A 26446-nucleotide genomic window follows, 5' to 3' on the forward strand; every position below is an offset into this window, starting at 1 on the left:
CCGCCACCCACCGCAGCTGCGCCAACCGGCCTCAACCTCCAGCCTGCCAGGCTCCCAACCTGAGCCATCCGGGCACTACCTTCCCTCCCAGCTCCAGCAATAAACGCCCTGCTGGGCAAAGAGCTTCCTGCCTCCTGTGTCGTGCACTTGAGCCCCGTAGCTAACTAGCCTTAACAGTCCATCATCCATACAAATTATGACACCCTTGATCTAGTGATTACTAAGGGCCTTCTATGCACTCTATGTATATCAAGTTGTGTACAGAAGCTGGTTGCCCTGAAACAGGCTTGTTCTGTTCTGATATCTGTGTTGCTTCAAAGGCTTAGCATGCTACTAACCGTTTTCTGTCTCCCCTAGTGCCTCTCTCTCTCCCTCCGACCTTCTAACCAGGTCCAGTGGATGCCCCACTGTCACCCGCACACCACCCTGAGTCCGATAGATACCCCCGTGTCAGCTGTGGAACGTAGCGGCAGTGGCTAGTTGCAAAACTAGAATGGAGAAGTAAGACGCCTCCTTCCCTCCACTAGTCTGGGGGTCCACCTTGGGCAAGTGGTAGTACCCCCTAGCCCCCCTACCTGGGGTTACAGGCAAAAACCCTGATGACAAAACAACCTAAAGGAAGAGAGACCCGGCCCGGAGGAAGCCCGGGGCCCTCGTCTGTAGCCAGGCCCAGACGGAGGGCCCGCATGCGAGCGCCTGGTGGCCGGGCTTACCACGGAGCCTGGCCGGGCCCAGCCCGAATAGGCAACGTGGAAGCACCATCTCCTCCTCCATCGTCCCGTAGACCCACCACCCGCGGGAGGAATTGTCGGGGTCGGGTGCGCTGCCAACTAGGTGGCGGTGAAGGCGGGGGACACCGACGGACCGGACCCAGGCGGCAAAGGCTGGCTCTGGGGACATGGAACGTGACCTCGCTGGGGGGGAAGGAGCCGGAGCTTGTGAGGGAGGTGGAGCGATACCAATTACACCTGGTGGGCCTAACCTCCACGCACAGCACCGGCGCCGGAACTAAACTCCTGGATAGGGGTTGGACCCTGTTCTTCTCCGGAGTTGCTCACGGTATGAGGCGTAAGGCAGGTGTGGCTATACTAGCTAGCCCCCAGCTGAGCGCCTCTGTGCTGGAGTTCACCCCAGTGGACGAGAGGGTCGCCTCCCTGCGCCTTAGGACTGTGGGGGGGGGACTCTGACTGTGGTTTGTGCTTATGCACCGAACAGCAGTTCAGAGTACTCAGCCTTCCTGCAGACCCTGAGTGGAGTCCTTTTGGGGGCTCCTGCAGGGGACTCCAGTGTCCTACTGGGGGACTTCAATGCACACGTAGGCAATGATGGAGAAACTTGGAGGGGCGTGATTGGGAGGCATGGCCACCACGATCTGAACCCGAGTGGTGTTTTGTTGTTGGACTTCTGTGCTAGTCACGGTTTGTCCATAACAAACACCATGTTCGAACACAAGGATGCCCACAAGTACACCTGGCATCAGAACACCTTAGGCCGAAGGTCGATGATCGATTTCGTTATCGTATCATCTGATCTGAGGCCATGCGTTTTGGACACTCGGGTAAAGAGAGGGGCAGAGCTGTCCACTGATCACCATCTGGTGGTGAGCTGGTTTCGATGGCGGGGGAAACTTCTGGACAGACCTGGAAAACCCAAGCGTGTAGTGAGGGTGAACTGGGAACGTCTGGAGGAAGAGCCTGTCTGGAGAGATTTCAATTGCCACCTCCGGCGGAGCTTCTCAGGCATCCCTGTGGAGGTTGGGGACATCGAGCATGAGTGGTCGGTGTTCAAAGCCTCCATTGCTGAAGCTGCGGCTGGGAGCTGTGGCCTGAGGGCCATAGGTACCTCAAGGGGCGGTAACCCTCGGACACCGTGGTGGACAGCGGTGGTGAGGGAAGCCGTCCGACTGAAGAAGGAGGCCTTCCGGGTTATGTTAGCCCGGGAGACCCCAGAAACAGTTGCAGGGTATCGACTGGCCCGGAGGGCTGCGGTTTCGGCCGTGACCAAGGCAAAGCAGCGGGTGTGGGAGGAGTTCGGAGAAACCATGGAGAAGGACTTTCGGTCGGCACCAAAGTGTTTCTGGAAGACCATCAGACACCTCAGGAAGGGAAAGCGGGGGACCATCCAAGCTGTATACAGCAAGGAGGGGACACTGCTGACCTCAACTGAGGAGGTTGTTGAGCGTTGGAAGGAGCACTTTGAGGAACTCCTGAACCCGACTAATCCACCCTCTACGATCGAGGCAGAGCCGGAAGATGATGGGGGGTCGTCAATGTCCTTGGAGGAGGTCACTGAGGTAGTCAAACAACTCCACAGTGGCAGAGCCCCAGGGACTGATGAGATCCGTCCAGAAATGCTGAAGGCGCTGGGTGTAGAGGGGCTGTCTTGGTTGACACGCCTCTGTAACATTGCATGGAAGTCTGGGTCAGTGCCGAAGGAGTGGCAGACTGGGGTGGTGGTCCCAATATTCAAAAAAGGGGACCAGAGGGTGTGTGCGAATTATAGAGGCATCACATTACTCAGCCTCCCAGGGAAAGTTTACTCCAAGGTGCTGGAAAGGAGGGTCCGGCCGATAGTCGAACCTCAGATCGAAGAGGAACAATGCGGATTTCGTCCCGGTCGTGGAACTACCGACCAGCTCTTCACTCTCGCAAGGATCTTGGAGGGGGCTTGGGAGTTTGCCCAACCTGTCTACATGTGTTTTGTGGACTTGGAGAAGGCTTACGACCGGGTCCCTCGAGAGGTCTTGTGGAGGGTTATGCGGGAGTATGGGGTGAGGGGGTCCCTACTTAGGGCCATCCAATCCCTGTACACCCAGAGCGAGAGCTGTGTCCGGGTCCTCGGCAGTAAGTCGTCTTCCTTTCCGGTGGGTGTTGGCCTCCGCCAGGGCTGCGCTTTGTCACCAATCCTGTTTGTGATTTTCATGGACAGGATATCGAGGCGTAGCCGGGGGAAGGTGGGTTTGCTGTTTGGTGAGCTGGGGATCACCTCACTGCTTTTTGCAGATGATGTGGTCCTGATGGCATCAGCTGCCTGCGACCTCCAGCACTCTCTGGATAGGTTCGCAACTGAGTGTGAAGCGGCTGGGATGAGAATAAGCACTTCTAAATCTGAGGCCATGGTTCTCAGCAGGAAACCGGTGGCCTGTCCGCTCCGAGTAGGAAATGAGTCCTTACCCCAAGTGAAGGAGTTCAAGTATCTGGGGGTCTTGTTCACGAGTGAGGGAACCATGGAGAGGGAGTTTGGCCGGAGAATCGGAGCAGCTGGTGCGGTTCTGCAGTCGCTTTACCGCACTGTTGTGACGAAAAGAGAGCTGAGCCAAAAGGCAAAGCTCTCGATCTACCGGTCTATCTTCGTCCCCACCCTCACCTATGGTCATGAAGGATGGGTCATGACCGAAAGAACGAGATCACGGATACAAGCGGCCGAAATGAGTTTTCTCCGGAGGGTGGCTGGGGTCTCCCTGAGAGATCGGGTGAGAAGTTCAGTCATCCGGGAGAGACTCGGAGTAGAGCCGCTGCTCCTTTGCGTCGAAAGGAGCCAGTTGAGGTGGTTCGGGCATCTAGTGAGGATGCCTCCTGGGCGCCTCCCTAGGGAGGTGTTCCAGGCGTGTCCGGCTGGGAGGAGGCCGCGGGGTAGACCCAGGACTAGGTGGCGGGACTACATCTCCGCACTGGCCTGTGAGCGGCTAAAGATTCCCCAGGCAGAGCTGGTTGATGCTGCTAGGGAAAGGGATGTCTGGGGCCCCCTGCTGGAGCTGCTGCCTCCGCGACCCGACCCTGGATAAGCGGATGAAGATGATGATGATGATGACACACACACGTACACACATCAGTCCACATCCGGCTTAGGCCTGGACCTGGGCCCAGTCCCCCTTCCCCTCACCCTAACCCAGGTCCGTATCCTTTTCCTACCCCCTCTCTACCCCAACCCCTGCCTCTATCTGGGCCCAGGCACATTCACCCACACACAGACATACACCAGTGTTTGCCATGTCTCTCCTATTATGTTTTTAGCCTCTCTTACTCTGAAAATGTAATTTAATGTCATTTATTGCTTTATAAATGTTCTTAGCCGGTAGACAAACATACTCCAGGAGCTTGCTCGATTTCCTTGTTGAGAGGGGTCAGGGAAGAATTTGTACAGCTCACTTTTTGCTTCCCTCTGGAATATGTAGGGATGGGATGTATCCCCACCTCCCTTGTCATCTGTAAAGCGCATTGTGTTGCCTCTGGGTATGAAATGCGCTATACAAATACAGCTTTGATTGATTGATACCACTTCATATCACAGCGAGCATACTGTAGCTATACAGCTCTTTACAACACAGGACAGTAGGTCTATACCTAGCTGTACAGCACTTTACAACATACAACAGTAGTCATATACCTACTGTAGCTACTGTATACAAGTACTTTACAATACAGCACAATAGACCTATACCTAGCAGCACATTAGGCCTATATTTAGATATACAGGACTTTCCAACACAGCACGGTAGGCCTAGCTGGATAACACTTTACCAAACAGAAACCAAAATAATCAAGTATTATTATTATTATGATTAGGCCTATATTTATCTGCCCCAGTCTGACTGAAGTCCTATAAAGCAACTGGTTATTCACCAGATCACTGATGAAGAGGAGGTTCACCCAGGAACTCATATTACCCAGAGCCATCACTGCTAGTCCTCTAATCAACCAGTATCAACACATCATTTATATGACAACTTGGTTAAACAAAGCTCAGAGAGCAATATGTACTCTATTCTGTCTTCAATTGGGGGTGTTTTTGTCAAAGAATGAATACAGAATAATTGTAGAAAATTCTTACTCTAAAGTTTATCCCCATTATGGACTTACTTGTTTTCTCTAAGTCAGTGTGTCAGATCCAGAAGTCACTAGCTACTCTGATGAGGTGGAATGGATCACTGACTGTTTAAGTGTCTGCGTCAGCAACGTCTACTATGACATCATAAAAGCAATGGGAGATGTAACGTGGCGAGGCGCCCTCTAGTGGTCTTGATAGGGGTGTGGAAGTGTTGGAGTCGGACTGATGAGTGCATTTTTGAAATAGGATATCTACATTAGGTAAACACGGGTCCCACTAAACATTCGACGTCGATTTCCGGTTGAAATAGGGTTGTTTTCCCGTCCGTCCGTCAGTGACCTGAATTCAACCTGTTTTCAACCTGACGAAAAAAACGACGTCATAGACCAACGTCCTATTGACGTTGAAATCCCGTTCAATATTTTGACGTCTGGCTTGGTCATTTCTGGTGACGTTATATGGACGTATATATTTCTTGTTATGAAAAACATAACACAAAAACACTTCTTACTACTATTAGGCTACTACTAATCATAATAATAATCATAATGATGATACACTGTGAAACGGAAGATGGAGGGCTGTTCATTGATAATTATATGTAGGCACATTCTTTCTCTGTATTAAGATTTACAGTCTAAGCCTAATAAAAATAATGATTAAAATATGCCTACAAATAAAGCCCTAATTTTCCAACCTGTGAGTAATGAACATAAAACAAAGATTACACTGTATTTAGGCTACTGACAGGTTAGAATTGGTCGACCTACAGTAGGTGGCGGTATTGAATTCACATTCAAGCTGTGCAGAAGAAGAAGAAGAAGGAGTAACGTGATCCTTTTCCGGTTGATTTGAGCTAAAACCACGGAAAGTCCACGCATCTGTGTTTTCCCTCAGGACAGCCTCCAGTAAGTGTTTGTTCAAGAGTGCTTTTGTAAATTACTCTGTCGCCATGATGGTTGGTTAACTTTCGCGTTTTGTCGTAAATTGTAATGTTGGCTTGGCTACTTGGATTTATTTCCGTTGTCTAAACTTCTTGAGCTTTTGTGAGATGTCTGAGGAGAGCACGAGGCTCGCTCGAGCTGTTTGTACTAGCTAGCTAGTTCAACAGCTAACTAGCACGAGCTCCAGCTTTAGCTAGCGCTAGCGAGCTGGGTGGAAACAGTATGTTGGATGGCAAATATTGAGTTTATATTGAGTGAGGTGAGACACAATACACTGTTAGGCTCTAGCTAGATTAGGGCGCGGGCTAGCGCGGGCTAGCGCGGGCTAGCGCGGGCTAGCGCGGGCTAGCGCGGGCTAGCGCGGGCTAGCGCGGGCTAGCGCGGGCTAGCGCGGGCTAGCGCGGGCTAGCGCGGGCTAGCGCGGGCTAGCGCGGGCTAGCGCGGGCTAGCGCGGGCTAGCGCGGGCTAGCGCGGGCTAGCGCGGGCTAGCGCGGGCTAGCGCGGGCTAGCGCGGGCTAGCGCGGGCTAGCGCGGGCTAGCGCGGGCTAGCGCGGGCTAGCGCGGGCTAGCGCGGGCTAGCGCGGGCTAGCGCGGGCTAGCGCGGGCTAGCGCGGGCTAGCGCGGGCTAGCGCGGGCTAGCGCGGGCTAGCGCTAGAGACTTAGCAAGCTAGCATTGAGCTATCAGACAGCCTAAACCGAACATACGAGCGTTTGATATTTATGTAGGATGGCAAAGATTGACCTTGGATTGTCTAGCTATATTGTGCTTCTATCCTGCTAATACAGCTTTTGTGATGGCTAGCTAATCTTGGTTGATGGATAAGCCATCAATTGTTATATTATACGAGACATGTCCTTTTAGATTGTGCTCAGTTTTGTCTTTGATTTTCCTTAATTTCAGGGTGTATTCAAATATCTAGTGCGTGTTTAGCGCCGTTGTTCAGACTGTCAAGTCAAATTTTAGGCATGCCGTGCTGTGGTCACTCGTTTATTGGGAGAATATTCTGACAGTTGAGGTTCTTCCAGAGATTTCAAAGAATGGAGCACAACCTCATGGATATCAGCAACTCTCTCTCTCTCTCTCTCTCAGCTTAGATATATAGCCGCCGTCTGTGAAGGACCGCCGCAGCGCCAGCTGAAGGGCCGCCGCCGTCTGTGAAGACTGAAGCCAACCAAACAAGGTACAAGACTTAGCACATCAGATTTTCCTGTCCTTTCAAATATACTGTTAAACTAAACTTATGTAGACTCCCGTCTGTGTTTTCAGATGGCTGCATACATGAGAGTCTGGCGAAAACGCCAGCGAGACTTGGATGAGTTTCTACATGAAAATCATTCTGATAGTGACGATATGCCTGGGACTCATATTGACAATGTCCCTGTGACTCCAAACAGTAAACCTGGGACCCTGGATAGTTCTGACACAGTCATAGAATATAGTGACTCGGAAAAGGAATTGTCTAGTGACTCAGAAATGGAAGTAGATGATGTTGATGATGTTGAAGTAGCTATCAGCTTTGAAGATGACTTGAGAAAGTGGGCCTCAAAAAACAAAGTGACAAATAGAGCAGGGAATGAATTAATGTCCATATTGAGAAAGCAAGGTCACCTATTGCCTAAAGATTTTAGAACACTTCGTAAAACACCAAACCAAAATTCCACTATAGACAAATGTGGGGGGCAGTACAGTTACTACGGGTTGGAAAAGGGGATTACGCCTTTCCTAAGCCAAACAGAGAGCAATCAGTTAAAATTAACTGTTAACATTGATGGCATCCCACTTTTTAAAAGTAGCGGAGTACAGTTCTGGCCAATACTGGCAAAGGTTGGCCATTTTGACCCATTTATTGTAGCCATGTATAGTGGATCCAGTAAGCCCAATCCTCTTGATGAGTATCTCGAAGATTTTTTGACTGAGTACAGACGGCTCAAAGAGAATGGGATAGTGTTTCAAGACCAAAGGTACAATGTCCATCTAGAAGCTCTGGTGTGTGATGCGCCAGCCAGGGCTTATCTAAAATGTATCAAGGGTCATAATTCTTATGAGTCTTGTGAAAGATGTCTCGTCAGAGGTGTTTATCATGACAACAGAATGACTTTCAGTGACCAGGACTGCGCTCCTCGAACAGACGAAGCCTTTGCTAGAGTAGAGTACAGCAACCATCAAACTAGTGCTAGCCCCCTAATTGATGCAGGAGTTCCTTGTGTTACCTCATTTGTGCTGGACTACATGCACATGGTCTGCTTGGGTGTAGTTAAACGGATGTTATATCACTTGACCCGTGGCCCACCATCTATTTGTCGTTTAAGGGTCGGGGAAAGGAATTCAATATCTGAACAACTAATTGCACTGAAAGGCAAGATGCCAAGTGAGTTTGCGCGTCAACCCCGCAGTTTACATGAGCTAGATAGGTGGAAGGCCACTGAACTACGGCAATTTTTGCTATACACAGGACCAGTGGTACTTAAAAAGGTGTTGTCCAAGGAAACATACCACCATTTCTTGTCCTTGACGATAGCCATGTCGATAATGCTAGAGGCAGAGGAGGAGACTAGGAATGGTTTCCTAGAATATGCTCAACAGCTAATTAAACACTTTGTCGAGTGCTGTCCTGCCCTTTATGGCGACAGCTTTTCTGTATACAATGTGCATGGACTAATACATCTCCATGAAGATGTCAGCCACTTCCACTGTTCGTTAAATGACATCTCCAGTTTTCCTTTTGAAAACTACCTGCAGCAAATCAAGAAACACGTGAGGAGTGGGAGAAGTCCTCTCGAACAAGTCACCAGGCGTTTGGCCGAAATTGAACAATCACAATTGAACACTATCAAAAAGCATCCTAAAGCAATTGTTTCTGTTAAAGAGAAGGACAGTTGTTTTCTTTTGAAGGACAATAGATTTGCTTTTGTTAGACAGAAGAATGCAGATGGGACTTTAGCCTGTGAGATTTTGGACCAGCGCCACACGTCACTATTATTTGACAAACCATGTCGCTCAGATCTCCTAAACATCGTGTGCACGAATGGGCAGGGCAGGATGGAAAAACAACTACTGCGTGAAAAGGATCTGATCCGCAAGGTGGCTTGCCTCCCGCAGGAAGACGGTTATGTCCTCCTACCACTTCGCCATGGTATTGAACGACATGGTTTGGAATATTAAAGGTTAGAATCTATTCTTTCAGCTGCGCCTTCCTAGAGCATCGATCACCTGCATTTTCCAAGCAAAAAAGTCTCTTGGGAGTGTTTTTAAATCATCATAAATCACAGGAATGGGCTAGAGACATACTTTGTGTTTTTTCAAACTCAGAAAATTTTGAATTTTAAAAAAATATACTTGTATTAAGGGTGGTCTGGCCCTTTAATGCCTCATGTAATTTGAACCAACACACTACCCGAGGCGTACAAATATGTAATTCTTATCTTAGCCCTTTACTAACAGGACGCTTGGTGATATATATGGTTAATATAATTTTTTGTGTGCCGTCTTTTCAGGTCATGTATTGCAAGGCTGTGTGGGTGGAGGAGAATGGAGAGGAGTATGAGGAGACAATTCCTCATTGTTGGATAGACGAAGCAAACAACGTCGTTAGATGGCCAAAGAAGATGAAGAAGGGTCACCTTGATAAGGCCATTAAGGCACGAATGATACCCGAGGAGGACTGGCAGAAGTACAAGTTGAAAAAGATAAAGAAAACTTCAGGCAAGTTTTATTCATTATTTTTTTTATAATTTTGTCAAGAATCAAGTCAGCATTTTAGAATCAATGTTTACAGTTGAATTGTATAAGGGTCAAAGACGGATAAGAATGGTCCGTTACACAGGAAGGATTATAGTAACATTTCTAAGCTTAAAATATTAAGCTTATTTGGATTCTTGGATCATATTTGAATTTAATGTCCCTCCTGGGTAACGGACCATTCTTATCTGCCTTTGACCCATAACTTTTAGATAACATACTTGAGTGTCGAGAGTACAACTACACCACCAACGCAGAACCGGATGAGGAGGTAGAGGGAGGAAGACGAAAGAGGAAAACTACAAAGAAAAAACAGGATGATTTTGTAGCGACATTCGGTATGTTTCTCATAATTTGTTAATGAGACCTGTGTTGGGAACCTGCATTTATAGTAGGATGAAATGTGTTAACAGACGGGCCTCACATGTTGACCATTCATGTTTTATATCTTGTTTTGTAACAGAATCTGATGAGGAGGACTTCATGGGGAAGAAGGGTAACTTCATATATTCAATTTAAAGTCCTATATGAAAAAGAAATTACAAACTATTTTCTTTGTATTTGATATGTTTTACTTTGTTGCATCTGTATAGTTAAGAACCTGCCTCCATTCCCTGCCCCACCATCGAAGATTCAGTCCAGCCAAAAACCTCCAGCTAGTGAGTATTGCTGTTATAAAAGATACATTAATGTATTGGGTACACGCAACATGAAAACATTAACAAGCTGATCTTATGTTTCTTACTCAGAAAAACCAGCCACGTCTCCCCCAGTGGAGCCTGCAGAGAGTTCTCAGAGCAGTCCTCCACGTGAGTAAACATCTCCCGTTGCACAAAGTTGAAATCATGGTGTCTGTCATAATGCCTGTGAATTATTTTGGAACAGTTTCAATTCAGTTTATTGTGACGGGACAGTGTACATTCATGGACAGGTGTACAAGTACTTCAACATGTAAATATACCGGAGTTAGCTTGCTGCTAAATTCCATCCGTAGTCCCCAATAAATAACAATTCAAAACACAGTCATATAGACAATACAAAATGCATTATACAGGCACAGTACATTAAGAGACGGTTATCCCTGAGGTGACATCCCACACACACAACAGATTTATACACTTTGAAACGTATTAATCGTGTTCATGTTCTGTTTAGACTCCCCAGTCCTGCCGGATTACCAGGAACAAGAATTCCAGCCGGATGGCATGGTTGACAATTACATGGAGTCTGATCGAGCTGCAAGGTCTGCCCGCTCGGACCTGGAAATAGGATCACAGCGCAGTGAAGGTTCAGGTGAGTATATATGCAACACACTTGTGTTTTCAAAGGCATATGTTTTGAATCTAAAATGTGTTTTTGTATTTCTCAGGCTCAAAGAAGGCAGTACATTATAGATCAATGTCGACACCCCCCACACCTCGGAAGCACTGCAGAGGCACACCAGTCTCACACCGACCACGCTACAGCAGAGAACCTTCCAAATCGGCCAGGCAAGACGTTCATCGCTCCAGGTACAGTGTTGGGCACAGCATCAGTACTGACTTCTAGCTGTTCTCCAGCCAACACTGGCATAGTGATTTCCTACAGCTTTGAGCTTGGCCTAAGCCACAGCTGGGGCATTGAACTATATTTGTTACTGGTTGTGATTGTCAACATCCAAAACCAACCAAAAGGGTTGCTCTTTTCTCAGTGTGACATTGTGTTATATATTATGTCCAATAAATATTGAACCCTAATCATCTAGGTCTAGATCCAGCAACAGGTCCAGGCACAGTGTCAGCCAATCCTCCAGCTCCAGACACTCTGTCCGAACCATGGATCCTGGGTCCGACAGTCGGTCCAGACGCGATCACAGCTCCCACAGTCTGAGGTCCAGAAGTGACTGCAGGGACACAGCCAGCCGTGGTGTTCAAGTAATCAATGCCTTTATAATTAGACAAAGTAGAATTGGTGCAATTTTGTTAGAATTTGCCACACTGGTATTTATCATCAAACGCATGGTCATCTGTTTCTTGTGGAAATTGTAATACAAAATATAAATTATAATTTATAAAGCATGCCTTTCTTCTTATAACAGCATTGGAGTATTGTAAGTCGCAAAGGGCTGGCTACAGTCCCAGCCAAGACTCCAGTGACTCCACGCACTCTAGTGTTCGGTCCAGAGTTCCCAGCAGGTCCCACAGCCAGACGTCCCACAGCCAGACGTCCCACAGCCAGACGTCCCACAGCCAGACGTCCCACAGCCAGACGTCCCACAGCCAAACGTCCCACAGCCAGACGTCCCACAGCCAGACGTCCCACAGCCAGACGTCCCACAGCCAGACGTCCCACAGCCAGACGTCCAGACGTGAAAAATCCAGGGATACAGTCAGGCATGGTGAGTTCAAGTAATCAATGCCTTTATAATTAGACAAATAGTATTGGTTACAGTTATGCCAGACTTTGTATTTCTCAGCTAATGCATGGTCATCTGTGTCTTGGGTAGTTTGAATACAAAATACCTTTCTTCTTATACCAGCAGTGGAGACTGGGGAGTCACAGAGGGGCCGGTTCCCTATGCCAACAGGAGGTAAGTTCTGAGCTATTTCAAGGGGGACAGGTCACTGGCCAAGAACACTGGGGGACACTTATAATTTGGAAGCCTCTCACCTGCCTTTTCTCTCCTTAAATATTCCCTCAGTTGTTGTCCCATCTCCTATCAGGACACAAACTGCACTTCAAACAGCAGTGCTTTGTATCATTGTAGGGTTATATCTATTAATGTGAATATTTATTTGTGTTAATATACATGTTTGTCATTTTTTTCAGTATACCAGAAGAAGTCCTTAGCGATATTGGCAGAAATCCGGCAGGAGGTGCGCAGAATTGCGAGAGCAGAACCTGAGACTTCCACCCATCAGACTTCCACCCATCATGTTCACACGATGGACAGCCTGGAGGAGTTCGACAGAGAGGAGCTACGCCTTGGTGATGAAGAAGCCTTCAAAACCCTGGTAGGTAGAGCCTTTACAAGAGAGTAATTAACCACATATAAAGCAGTATAATATGCACCTGCACACGGTTTTTATGGTCTTCTGCAGTATATTGAAGTTTACATGGACTTAATTATTCCAACAGGTGCTGCGACTCGTTCGCATTGGGGGGAAGGACACGAAGGAATGCGTCCACAAAGTTCTGAACAGGTAATGTTTCAACATATAATAAGAAATAGCCTGTGTGTGACGTTTGATATTTGTTTTGAGCTAAAGTGTTAGCCTGGAGGACGTGTATAAAAGATAGTAAGTAAGTAAAGTTTATTTATAAAGCGCCCTCCCAGCGCGAATGCAGAGTGCTGTACAGTATTTCAGAGCAACGGATAAAATAATCTTACAAATACAAAAAGACATAGTAACAGTGTACATGAGCAGAAAAAACACATGCAAAATACAGTGCAGTAAAGTGCAAAATACAGTGTAGAAAAAGACAAAAAACATACAGTATGGGAGCAACATTCAACTTACAAACACAAAGAATAAATACATTCAAGTGCAAAAAACAGGGACAGTCTGACAAATAGCAGCGTAGACACCAATGATCACATGGATTTACTAGGGCCCGAAAACCTGAGTGAACAGGTGGGTTTTTAGATGTTTTTTAAACTGGGCCTCGGACTGCAGGTCTCTCGTGTTGAGGGAGAGCGTTCCAGAGTTTGGGGGCCGAGGCCCCAAAAGCTCTGTCCCCTTTTGTCTTGAGCTTGGTCCCGGGGACCCCCAGAAGCTCCTGGTTAGAGGACCTAAGAGATCTGGAGGGAGTGTAGGGGCGCAGCAGTTCGGTGATGTAGGGCGGGGCTTGGTGGTGGAGGGCTCTAAATGTGACCACCAGGACCTTGAACTGGATCCTGGCGGATATGGGGAGCCAATATAGTGATAAGAGTGATTTTTTTTGACCTGGTGATTAGTCTTGCAGCAGCATTTTGGACACGTTGAAGTTGGTCTATGGATGATTTAGTGAGACAGGGGAATAGTGAAGTACAGTAGTCTAACCTAGATGAGATGAAAGCGTGTACTGATAATTCCATGCCATGTTTACAAAAAATCATACATCCTAATCTTTAATGTATGTAATTTTGTTTTTCTTCAGGCTCATGAGCAACTGGCTGATGACGAAATTCAACTTAAGAGGGTCGGGGGGGAAGAAGCGGCCCTTTATCGACACTGCACTGTTTCGAGCAACAAAAGGTAAGCCGGCTCATATTTCATGTATAGTAGGAGCAAATTAGAATAAGAGAACTAGCACCCCTAACCTGTTCCATTGGCAAAACATTTACTCCCCTGTTGACGACAAAATAATGCCAACTGTCTACCTGTAGTTGGAGATAACATTTTAAATATTGTGCTGGTTAGGTGTAGAAATTACATTACTACTAGTTGTGGAGGTACTAGCTGTGGATGTACAATGCATCATGCCTTTTCACATTTGATTTCTTATTCTATATGCAGACGCAGTCCTGCAGGCACAGCCAACAGCCAAAGAGGAGGAGATAAAGCAGTATGTTGGGGAACACCTCAAACACGCTAAACAAAGGAAGGGGGGCCAAGGACCAGGCACTGAGGACTGAACCATGACACCCTCTTGATCATCTTTCCATGTTCACATGCACACTCATACTATCACATTCTCTCTCTCTCTCTCTCTCGTGTGTGTGTGTGTTCGCACTCTGTGTGTGTGTGTGTGTGTTCGCACTCTCTGTGTTCGCTCTCTCTCTCTCTCTCTCGTGTGTGTGTGTTCGCTCTCTCTCTGTGTGTGTGTGTGTTCGCACTCTATGTGTTCGCTCTCTCTCTCTCTCTCTCTCTCTCTCTCGTGTGTGTGTGTTCGCGCTCTCTCTATCTCTCGTGTGTGTGTTCGCACTCTCTCTCTGTGTTCTCTCTCTCTCTCTCGTGTGTGTGTGTTCGCTCTCTCTCTCTCTCTCTCTCTCTCTCGTGTGTGTGTTCGCACTCTCTCTCTGTGTTCGCTCTGTGTGTGTGTGTGTGTGTGTGTGTGTGTGTTCGCACTCTCTCTCTGTGTTCGCACTCTGTGTTCGCATGCACACACTCATGCACTCACACTCTCACATGCACACTCGCTCCGTTTTCCTTTCAATCTGGCTTTTTTTGTTGAATCGATACATTTTCAGTGCTCCTACATTTTTTATTTATTTAGGAGCATCTGTGTTCTCTTGAAAAAGCTTCTCTTTTCTCATTTATATGATTGAGCAGGAGCAAGTTTATTTGTGGTGCACTTTATATTAGAAAGGAAAATATTTTTTTTTACTATTCTAAATGTTCTGTACAGTTCTGGTTGCTAATATTTTTGGTTAATAAATATAAGTTAAGAAACTGGTGCTTTAATGTGTGGATGTAATTGTATTTGTTAATGTGCATAACTGTAATCCCAGTTCTTCAGAGGTGTATGTTAGTTCATTTTGCTTAGTAGCATTCAAATGTGTTTACAATTAATTAACATTGCAATGTTAAATAATCAGTAAAAGGAGCCACTGTCTGAAAACAAGTAGAATTTTGCACAGAGCTCTGTGCAAAACTACTTGTTTTCAGACAGTGGCTCCTTTTACTGATCATTTTACATTGCAATGTTAATTGACGTCTTAAGTTTTTTAAAGGATGTAGAAAAGACGTACAAATGACGATATTTGGACTACAAGCAGAGGTCATGTTGACGTCACCTTGACGTAGAATAGACGTAGAAACGACCACATTTGGACTAGAAGCAGAGGTCATGTTGATGTCACCTGGATGTAGAATAGACGTACAAATGACCACATTTGGACTAGAAGCAGAGGTCATCTTGGACTAGAAGCAGAGGTCATTTTGACGTCACCTTGACGTAGGAACGACCACATTTGGACTAGAATTGGACGTCGAAGTTCCGACGTCGAGATGACGTCCTGGAAATGACGTCATTTCAACCTACGTTCTGCACCGTCCAGGGACCGTTTTTCGGCGTCGAAAAATTACGTCATATTAACGTTGTTTCAACGTCCGCATGTTTGCTGGGTTAGCAGACGCGTTTATCCAAAGCAACTAACAATAATTGCATTTAACGTAGGAAAAGCCAATGTAGGCTACTAGCCTACTAGGCTACTTGCCGGAACTCACAAGTGCATCTCCTTTCTAAAACAAGTGACTAAGAGCATAATCTAGTGCTGAAGGCAAAGTGCAAGAATAGCAATCTAAAATACAATAGAGGGATCGTTGTAGTTCTCTCTGTAAAATAACTACAACGTAGACCTAAATTAAAGAAATAAAAAGTACCTTTGAGAAACCGCACATTATTGCGGCGGAATTTGATCATGTTAGTAGCCTAGTTTATGGCTTTGTCAATCCATTGATATCGATTTATAATTATTTCAAGTTTTTCTCCCTATGCAAAAGATGGGGCGGTTGTGTGAACCCAACCAGTAGAGAGCGTAGTTTTACGCTTTGGCTCCCTTGAACATAGATGGTGAAGTGGGCTATCTGGAGCGTACAGGGAACACAGTAGGCTAATGCTGATGATTTCTGTCACGGGCAGCATACACTGCATACCCTCAGTCCCCTAATAGGTCTTATTTCATTTCAACTTGGCTATTAACTTGATGGAGCATGTTACATTTGAGCAATATGATGATAATATGGCTAAAAGGTAGGCTACAATATGTCACAGTGCACTGGCTACTGCTATCATGTACAGTACTCCTACACATAGTAACTTCAGTTTTACAAGATGCCACAGTGCACTGGCTACTGCTATCAATACGATACAGTACAGTGCTCCTAAAATACCTATGTTATATACAGATGCCCTCAGCTGCAGGATCATCTCCTTTGATGATTTTACCTCTTTTGAATACCACGCTATGTTCTTAAAATGCCAGCCCCCAGTTCTGGCAGTAACAGTGTATAGGCCTTCTTAACAATGCCCTGCCTTCTCTACCGAATATTCAGAACTCCTGTCCATTGTTACGGTTTCACCTCCACACACGCCCCCCTCCTCCGCCTCTCCACAACCCTCCACCTCTGTGCCTACCTCACACGCCCCCTGCGGCTCGGCATGGGCACTGAGGGCGCTCCAACGACAGCTGAAATGAGTTGAGCTGATGGGCGAATGAGCTTATGGCCGGATCACTGCACACCTGCTGCCACCTTCTCATGAACCCCCTCTACCTACAAGATGCCGGTTTCTCCAGCCATTCATCGCCAGATCTTCCCTAAGAAACGCCTGGCAAGTATCGTAGTTGTTAAACAAAGTATTTCTGCTTATATATATGTGTGTTTGTGTGCTCTCTGGACCACCGCACCCCAAGGCTTACTCGTCTCTCCGTGTTCCCTACAGAACGACCAGGTGTGCTGTGATCCGGCTTGCCTGCCCATCACTCTGCCCGCAACCCACTGCAGCTGCTCCTACCGGCCTCAACCTCCAGCCTGCCAGGCTCCCAACCTGAGCCATCCGGGCACTACCTTCCCTCCCAGCTCCAGCAATAAACGCCCTGCTGGGCAAAGAGCTTCCTGCCTCCTGTGTCGTGCACTTGAGCCCCGTAGCTAACTAGCCTTAACAGTCCATCATCCATACAAATTATGACACCCTTGATCTAGTGATTACTAAGGGCCTGACTATCACTGTCGTCTCTATTATTGACCTCGCTCTCTCTGACCATTTCTGTATCTTCTTCACTGCATTGGTTCCTAAAGTCAAAAGTAGTAGTAGCGCTTTATCAAGAAACGTTATCTTACCTCCGCAGTATCCGATAGTTTTAGAGAAATAATGATCACAAACAATTTATCAACTCCAGAAGTGGGGCCGTCAGGCACTATTGAAGACTTAGCATCCGCCTTTAACACCAGAGTAGGGGCAGTCTTGGATTCTGTAGCACCTATTAAACTGAAAAAGATCACAGCCAATCATAAAGCTCCATGGCAAAATGAGGAAACAAATCAACTAAAGAGAACCTGCAGAAGATCTGAGCGTATATGGAGAAAGACCAAGCTACAGGTCCACCATGATATTCTCAAAGAACATCTCGCTGCCTTTGATAAAGCAATAAGAAATGCAAGGAAAGACCACTTCTCAAAATTCATATCTATCAACCGCAATAATTCAAGAGTGCTCTTCTCAACAATTGATAGCCTAATAAACCCTGCCGTAAAAACACCAGATAACCTGCTCTCTACCTCCAAATGTGAGGAATTTGCAGCTTACTTCAGAGATAAGATTATGAATATTAGGAGGAAAGTCACCCAGGAAAGGCCATGCATCCTGTTCACAGATCCTCTTCCTCCATGTAATGGACATATGAGCTTGTTTACACTGGTGGACACAGAAATGTTGAGAAAAGTAGTATCCAAACTCAAATCCTCCACAAGCCTGCTGAAGAAAAACAACTTAGACACTTCAGTTCTTAGCAATTTTAGACCAATCTCCAACCTTCCCTTTTTGAGTAAAATTCTGGAAACTATTGTTTTCAAACAGATTAATGATTTTCAAACAGATTAATGATTTCCTAGCTACAAGTTCTACGCTTGACCTTTTCCAGTCCGGCTTTCGCGCCCATCATAGCACAGAGACGGCATTAGTCAAAGTTGTAAATGACCTCAGAATTAATGCTGACTCCAAAGAGCTCTCTGTTCTCATCCTCCTGGACCTTTTGCAGCCTTTGATACTATAGATTATGCAATCCTCATCAAAAGACTGGAGAAGTGGGTTGGCCTCTCCGGTCCAGTCCTTAATTGGCTTAGGACCTATCTAACCGGTCGTGATTTCTTTGTTGCCCTCGGTGACCATAGCTCCGGAAAGATCCCTATGACCTGTGGGGTGCCCCAAGAATCGATCCTAGGACCTCTACTCTTCAGCCTGTACATGGTGCCCCTTGGCAGTGTCATCAGGAGGCACAACATTAGCTACCATAGCTACGCAGATGATACCCAACTCTATATTTCTGTAACACCCAGTAACTACAGCTTGATTGACTGCCTTGTCAAGTGTATTACGGATATAAATGTATGGATGTCACATAATTTCCTCGAACTAAACCAGGACAAAACAGAAGTACTGATCATTGGAGAAAAAGCTGAAAGAGAGAAACTATCTGCACATTTAAAAACTCAAATTTACACCAAATGCCAGGCTAAAAACCCAGGTGTCATACTTGACTCAGATCTTAATTTCGAAAACCACATCATGAATATTACAAAGACATCTTTTTACCACTTAAGGAACTGTCACGGCACCGCCGCGTCAGCCTCGTCCACCTCCTCAGCCCCCTGACCCCGGCCCGAGCCCCGGTTCTGACGCTGGTCCCCAGCCTGTCCCCCAGCCTGACCCTGTCTCTCCAGTGCCGGACTCCGTTTCCCCCAGCACCTCCCAGAGCCTGCAGCGGGAACTGCGGGCACGTCTGCGGTCACAAGCCAGACACGCCCCCGATCCACACCTGCCGTGCGTCACCTTGATTGCCTCTCCTCCACACCTCAACGCACCTGGTCCTGATCAACCAATCGCCAGCAGGATAAGAAGCCGGTCCACACAGCCCTCTGTGCCAGATCGTTGACCAACCCAGTGGGTAACACGACTCCAGCTAAATCCCTACTCCTTACTCGAGCCTGTCTCACCGTTCTTTGTTTTCATTCATCCTAGTTAACCTGCCTGACCCACTCCTGCCTGAGGACCACGAACCTGCCTGACCCACGCCTGTCTGACTACCACGCTCCTGCCTGACCCACGCCTGCCTGAGTACCACGCTCCTGCCTGACCCACGCCTGCCTGAGTACCACGCTCCTGCCTGACCCACGCCTGTCTGAGTACCACGCTCCTGCCCGACCCACGCCTGTCTGACTACCACGTCCCTGCCTGACCCCCGCTTGCCTCTCCGACCTGATCCTGCCTGGCCATACCAAATAAACACGCCTCCGGGCTTCACCTCCAAGCCATTTTTGAGTCTGCTTTTGGGTCCTCCTCCGCTAGCCCTAACAGAACGATCTGGCCACAAATGGACCCAGCGGACTCCCTTCGCCAAGCCATCACCAGCCAGGGCCTCGTCGTTGGACAACATGCGAATGCTCTCCGTGAGACCCGAGCCGTCGTGGAACGGCTTGGTACGGGGATGCAGACACTCTCTGAGCAGACCGCCCAGACAGAGCGCAACCTGCAGTCCATCGCCCAGACCCTAGCAACCCTCAGTGAGCAGGTGGGCCGGTTAGTCGTTCTCCCGGCCCCGGAAGACAACCCCGTTGCTGGCCTTGCCCCTGCCGCTGAACGTGATGCCCCAGGGGTGTTACACCGGCGGGAGCCAAACCTCTCTAACCCCAAGCCCTATGACGGCGACGTAGTGCAGTGCTCCACATTTCTCATGCAGTGTGATTTTATTTTTACTCACCAGCCCAGCAGGTACTCCCAGGATTCTGAGAAGATCGCGTTTGTGTCCAGCCATCTCACTGGCCAGCCGCTTGGCTGGTTCGAGGCCACATGGAGGGCCAAGGCTTCCTGTCTGAATTCCTACAGCGCGTTCTGCTCCGAGTTCAGAAAGGTGTTTGACCATCCACTCCTGGGCCACGATTCCGCCTCTCGCCTTATGCGCATTCAGCAGGGAAGCCATAGTGTTGCCGAGTACTCTATCGAGTTCAGAATACTAGCAGCGGATAGTGGATGGAATGACGCGGCGCTACAGTCAGCCTTTCAAGCGGTTCGGTCTGAGTCTCTTAAGGACGAGTTGGCACTCAGAGATGAGCCGGCTTCTCTCGATCTCCTGATTTCCCTTGCTGTCAAGATAGACAACCGCCTTCGAGAGCGCAGGAAAGAGAGGAATCTCCGCGCTCCTACTCCCGCAGTTTGGGTCGCTAGTCAGCGCTTTCCCAGTCTACCGCCTCAAACTTCCCCGGGTCCTAACAATGAAACGGTCCCCTTTCAGCCGGCCTCGATATCCCCTGCCTCAGACGAACTCATGCAGCTAGGCGGAGCACGCCTAACCGAGGCGGAACGCGCCCGTAGGGTAAATGAGCGCCTCTGTTTTTACTGCGGCCAGCCCGGACACAGCCGCGTGTCCTGCCCCGTTCGGCCAAAAGCCCACGCTCGCCAGTGAAAGTGGGATCACTGGTGAGCGGTGCTTCATCTCCCACACCCCCTCCCAGGCAGTCTAGGACCGCCGGAGCCGGTTTGAATGTGATGTCCTCCGCCGATGCCCTGGGGCGCATGCACCTCGAGGCCACTATTATTGTTAATCGGCAGTCCTTCACTGTACCCGCTCTGGTTGATTCCGGGGCCGACGACTGCTTTATCAACTCTCAGTTGGTCCGTCAAGCTGGCATCACCACCATACCCCGTGACACCCCCATTGACGTCCATGACCTGAGTGGCGGGCTCTTAGCCAACGTTTCCCATGTCACCGAGCCTCTTGATGTGGTTCTGTCAGGTAACCACCATGAGTCCATGTCCCTCCTAGTCATCTCCTCGTCTCTAAGCCCCATTGTTCTGGGTCAGCCCTGGTTGAGACGTCACAACCCACACATTGACTGGATCGCCAATAAGGTGAGTGGCTGGAGCCCCTACTGCCATAACACCTGTCTCACGTCGGCCCTGCCGCCTGCTGAGGGCGCCATCGCCCCATTTGGACCCCCAGACCTGTCCATAGTCCCTCCCGAGTACCATGACATTGGGGAGGTGTTCAGTACGCAGCGGGCCCTTACTCTGCCACCCCACCGCCCTTATGATTGCTCCATTGAACTCCTCCCTGGAGCCCCCTTGCCATCTGGGCGTTTGTTCAACCTGTCCAGGCCTGAACGGGAAGCTATGGAGACCTACATCTGTGACTCCCTGGCATCAGGCATCATCAAGCCCTCGTCCTCTCCGGTAGGTGCTGGATTCTTTTTTGTGGCCAAGAAGGACGGCACCTTGTGACCCTGCATCGACTACCGGGCCCTAAATAGCATAACGGTGAGGAACAAGTACTCTCTGCCCCTCCTCGCCTCTGCCTTTGAACCCCTCCAGGGAGCTACCATATTCTCCAAACTCGATCTTAGAAACGCGTATCACCTGGTCCGTATCAGAGAGGGAGATGAATGGAAAACAGCGTTCAACACCCCGCTCGGACACTTCGAGTACCGTGTCATGCCATTTGGACTTACCAACGCCCCTGCAGTATTCCAGGCCCTGATAAATGACAATCCTCCGGGACTTCCTCCACCGCTGTGTTTTTGTCTATCTAGACGACATCCTAATTTTTTCTCGCTCCCATGAGGAACACATCGCACATGTCAGACAGGTTCTCCAGAGGCTTCTGGAGAATAAGCTGTTTGTGAAAGCTGAGAAGTGTGAATTCCACGTCACCTCTGTGCAGTTCCTGGGCTTCCTCATCGGCAGTGGCCAGGTGCAGGCTACCCCCGAGAAGATCAGGGCGGTGGTGAGCTGGCCTGTCCCCAAGAACCGTAAGGACCTCCAGAGGTTCCTAGGATTTGCCAATTTCTACAGGCGCTTCATCCGCAACTACAGCCGGGTGGCCGCTCCCATGACCGCGCTCACCTCCAAGAACGTCCCCTTCTCGTGGACCCCCGAGGCGGGGGCGGCCTTCGATGAGCTGAAGAGGCTCTTCACGTCTGCTCCGGTCCTCACCCAGCCTGATCCCTCTCTCCAGTTTATTGTGGAGGTCGACGCGTCGGACAGTGGAGTGGGGGCAGTGCTGTCCCAGCGATCACCCACTGATGGTAAAATCCACCCCTGTGCGTTCTTCTCCCGCCGGCTGGAGCCCGCGGAGCGTAACTACGACGTGGGCAATAAGGAACTGCTTGCTGTCCAGCTAGCCCTTGAGGAGTGGAGGCACTGGTTGGAGGGAGCTGAGGTGCCTTTCATTGTGTGGACTGACCACAAGAATCTGACCTACATCGAGAATGCCAAGAGACTGAACCCGCGGCAAGCCAGGTGGGCTCTGTTTTTTGGTCGTTTCAATTTTACCATCACCTATCGTCCAGGATCCCGCAATGTCAAGCCTGACGCCCTGTCTCGCCAGTATGCTCCCCCAAACCAGGACACTGACGAACCAGACACCATCCTTCCTCCCTCATGTGTGGTGGCCGCTGTAACTTGGGAGATCGAAGGATTGGTGAAGGAGGCCCAGAGGACCCAGCCTGACCCAGGTAACGGCCCTGTTAACTGCCTGTTTGTCCCTGACCATGTCCGTCCCCAGGTCCTCCAGTGGGTTCATGCCTCCCAGTTTGCCTGCCATCCGGGGTCCAGCCGCACTCTAGCCCTTCTCAGGAGACGGTTCTGGTGGCCCTCCATGGCCCAGGACACCAGGGAGTACGTCCGGGCCTGCACGGTGTGTGCACGGAGCAAGGCCTCGCACCAACCCGCCTCCGGTCTGCTGCGCCCCCTGCCGGTCCCTGGTCGCCCGTGGAGCCACATAGGTCTGGACTTCGTGACTGGACTGCCCCCTTCCCAGGGTAACACCACCATACTGACTATTGTGGACCGTTTTTCCAAGTCCGTCCATTTTGTGCCTCTGCCCAAGCTCCCCTCTGCGTCTGAGACTGTTGACCTTCTGGTGACCCACGTGGTCCGGCTCCATGGCATCCCTGCGGACATCGTTTCTGACCGAGGTCCACAGTTCACTTCCCAGGTGTGGAGGGAGTTTTGTCGGGCCATTGGGGCTTCGGTTAGTCTGTCCTCGGGTTACCATCCCCAGACCAATGGGCAAGCCGAGCGAGCCAACCAATACCTGGGGAACGCCCTGCGCTGTGTCACTGGTCGTAACCCCGCTACCTGGAGCCGATACCTCCCCTGGGTGGAGTATGCCCATAACTCCCTTCCTAGCTCTTCCACTGGCTTGTCTCCATTTGAATGCTCCCTGGGTTATCTACCACCTCTATTCCCTGAGCAGGAGGAGGAGCTCGCCGTGCCCTCAGTCCAGGTCCATCTCCGCCGCTGCCACAAGGTGTGGAGGGATGCCCGAGCTGCGCTTGTTCGTTCCACCCGTCGGAGCCAGCACCAGGCAGACCGCCATCGGACCCCGGCCCCTGTCTACCAGCCCGGCCAGGCGGTCTGGCTCTCCTCCAAGGACATCCCCCTGCGGGCCTCGTCACGTAAGCTCACGCCCCGCGACATTCGTCCTTACAAGATAGACAGTGTGGTTAACCCTTCTGCTGTCAGACTGCAGCTGCCCCCGTCCATGAGGATACATCCCACATTCCATGTCTCCCGTGTTAAGCCTGCTCCTGTCAGCCCTCTGTGCCCGCCAGGCGACACCCCGCCACCTGTCCGGATCATCGACGACCAGCCGGCCTGGACTGTCCGACAGCTCCTGGGGGCCCGTCGGCGGGGTCGGGGGTTGCACTACCTTGTGGACTGGGAGGGCTATGGGCCCGAGGAGCGGTGCTGGGTGCCCCGTAGGTTCATCCTGGACCCCTCTCTTATCCGGGATTTCCACCGTGACCATCCTGGCCAGCCCGGTCGGTCGCCAGGTGGCGCCCGTAGAGGGGGGGGTCCTGTCACGGCACCGCCGCGTCAGCCTCGTCCACCTCCTCAGCCCCCTGACCCCGGCCCGAGCCCCGGTTCTGACGCTGGTCCCCAGCCTGTCCCCCAGCCTGACCCTGTCTCTCCAGTGCCGGACTCCGTTTCCCCCAGCACCTCCCAGAGCCTGCAGCGGGAACTGCGGGCACGTCTGCGGTCACAAGCCAGACACGCCCCCGATCCACACCTGCCGTGCGTCACCTTGATTGCTTCTCCTCCACACCTCAACGCACCTGGTCCTGATCAACCAATCGCCAGCAGGATAAGAAGCCGGTCCACACAGCCCTCTGTGCCAGATCGTTGACCAACCCAGTGGGTAACACGACTCCAGCTAAATCCCTACTCCTTACTCGAGCCTGTCTCACCGTTCTTTGTTTTCATTCATCCTAGTTAACCTGCCTGACCCACGCCTGCCTGAGGACCACGAACCTGCCTGACCCACGCCTGTCTGACTACCACGCTCCTGCCTGACCCACGCCTGCCTGAGTACCACGCTCCTGCCTGACCCACGCCTGCCTGAGTACCACGCTCCTGCCTGACCCACGCCTGTCTGAGTACCACGCTCCTGCCCGACCCACGCCTGTCTGACTACCACGTCCCTGCCTGACCCCCGCTTGCCTCTCCGACCTGATCCTGCCTGGCCATACCAAATAAACACGCCTCCGGGCTTCACCTCCAAGCCATTTTTGAGTCTGCTTTTGGGTCCTCCTCCGCTAGCCCTAACAGGAACATTGCCATGGTGCAACCCTTTCTCTCTCAGGCTGACACCGAAAGACTAATGCATACTTTCATCACAAGCAGGCTGGACTACTGCAATGCTCTACTATAAGGCCTACCAAAGAAAGCAATCTCTAAGCTACAAATGATACAGAATGCTGCAGGACGAGTCCTCACTAAGACTAGACGAAGGGCACACATCACACCAGCCTTAAAATCACTACACTGGTTACCTGTCAACTCTAGAATAGACTTTAAAATACTATTACTAGTCTATAAATCTCTCCACAGTCACGCACCAGAAAACATTTCAGACATGCTTGTCAGGTACATGCCCAACAGACCACTCAGATCCTCAGGTACTGAACTCGTAACTGTCCCAAAAGCCAGGACCAAGAAAGACGGAGAGGCAGCTTTTAGTTATTATGCCCCCAACCTCTGGAACACCCTGCCGGAGTGCCTAAGAAGGGTCGAAACAACGGATGTCTTCAAGCAAGATCTCAAGACGTACCTTTTTGGCCTAACCTACAATCACTAGCCAGGACCTTGAGACACAGAAAGGCAGCCTCAAACCTACCTGTGAATCCTCTGTATACATTGGTGTATATCCTGCTATGCACTCTATGTATATCAAGTTGTGTACAGAAGCTGGTTGCCCTGAAACAGGCTTGTTCTGTTCTGATATCTGTGTTGCTTCAAAGGCTCAGCATGCTACTAACCGTTTTCTGTCTCCCCTAGTGCCTCTCTCTCTCCCTCCTACCTTCTAACCAGGTCCAGTGGATGCCCCACTGTCACCCGCACACCACCCTGAGTCCGATAGATACCCCCGTGTCAGCTGTGGATGTCGTAGTATTTAGTTAACACACACACACACGTACACACATCAGTCCACATCCGGCTTAGGCCTGGACCTGGGCCCAGTCCCCCTTCCCCTCACCCTAACCCGGGTCCATATCCCTTTCCTACCCCCTCTCTACCCCAACCCCTGCCTCTATCTGGGCCCAGGCACATTCACGCACACACAGACATACACCAGTGTTTGCCATGTCTCTCCTATTATGTTTTTAGCCTCTCTTACTCTGAAAATGTAATTTAATGTAATTTATTGCTTTATAAATGTTCTTAGCCGGTAGACAAACATACTCCAGGAGCTTGCTCGATTTCCTTGTTGAGAGGGGTCAGGGAAGAATTTGTACAGCTCACTTTTTGCTTCCCTCTGGAATATGTAGGGATGGGATGTATACATTGTATAGTATCCCCACCTCCCTTGTTCTCTGTAAAGCGCATTGTGTTGCCTCTGGGTATGAAATGCGCTATACAAATACAGCTTTGATTGATTGATTGATTGATACCACTTCATATCACAGCGAGCATACTGTAGCTATACAGCTCTTTACAACACAGGACAGTAGGTCTATACCTAGCTGTACAGCACTTTACAACATACAACAGTAGTCATATACCTACTGTAGCTACTGTATACAAGTACTTTACAATACAGCACAATAGACCTATACCTAGCAGCACATTAGGCCTATATTTAGATATACAGGACTTTCCAACACAGCACGGTAGGCCTAGCTGGATAACACTTTACCAAACAGAAACCAAAAGAATCAAGTATTATTATTATTATTATTATATTTATCTGCCCCAGTCTGACTGAAGTCCTATAAAGCAAGTGGTTATTCACCAGATCACTGATGAAGAGGAGGTT

At 49.5% G+C, this 26446-nt stretch overlaps 1 protein-coding gene across 1 annotated transcript; it reads left to right on the forward strand.

The window, feature by feature from the left end:
- The first annotated feature begins 5691 nt into the window (after positions 1-5691).
- LOC311329340 (uncharacterized protein) lies at positions 5692-14301 on the forward strand. The gene is made up of 18 exons (XM_084463198.1): positions 5692-5735; positions 6862-6952; positions 7039-8140; positions 8512-8936; positions 9267-9474; positions 9723-9848; positions 9974-10006; positions 10104-10169; positions 10260-10319; positions 10666-10803; positions 10880-11021; positions 11255-11415; positions 11588-11887; positions 12029-12079; positions 12319-12503; positions 12628-12692; positions 13630-13727; positions 13989-14301. The coding sequence occupies exons 5-18, from the start codon at positions 9270-9272 to the stop codon at positions 14105-14107; spliced, it is 1749 nt and encodes a 582-aa protein (XP_084319324.1). The 5' UTR covers positions 5692-5735; positions 6862-6952; positions 7039-8140; positions 8512-8936; positions 9267-9269; the 3' UTR covers positions 14108-14301.
- Positions 14302-26446: the final 12145 nt, after the last annotated feature.

Source organism: Borostomias antarcticus (genome assembly GCF_949987555.1).
Source record: "Borostomias antarcticus genome assembly, contig: scaffold_41, whole genome shotgun sequence".
Taxonomy (NCBI): Eukaryota; Metazoa; Chordata; class Actinopteri; order Stomiiformes; family Stomiidae; genus Borostomias; species Borostomias antarcticus.

Bases quoted from the DNA above. Each gene is read 5' to 3' on its own strand.
- LOC311329340 (XM_084463198.1), top strand. From the start codon at position 9,270: ATGTATTGCAAGGCTGTGTGGGTGGAGGAGAATGGAGAGGAGTATGAG. The intron at 10,170-10,259 runs GTGAGTATTGCT...TTTCTTACTCAG, and splicing joins CAGCCAAAAACCTCCAGCTA to AAAAACCAGCCACGTCTCCC. The intron at 12,080-12,318 runs GTAAGTTCTGAG...CATTTTTTTCAG, and splicing joins GTTCCCTATGCCAACAGGAG to TATACCAGAAGAAGTCCTTA.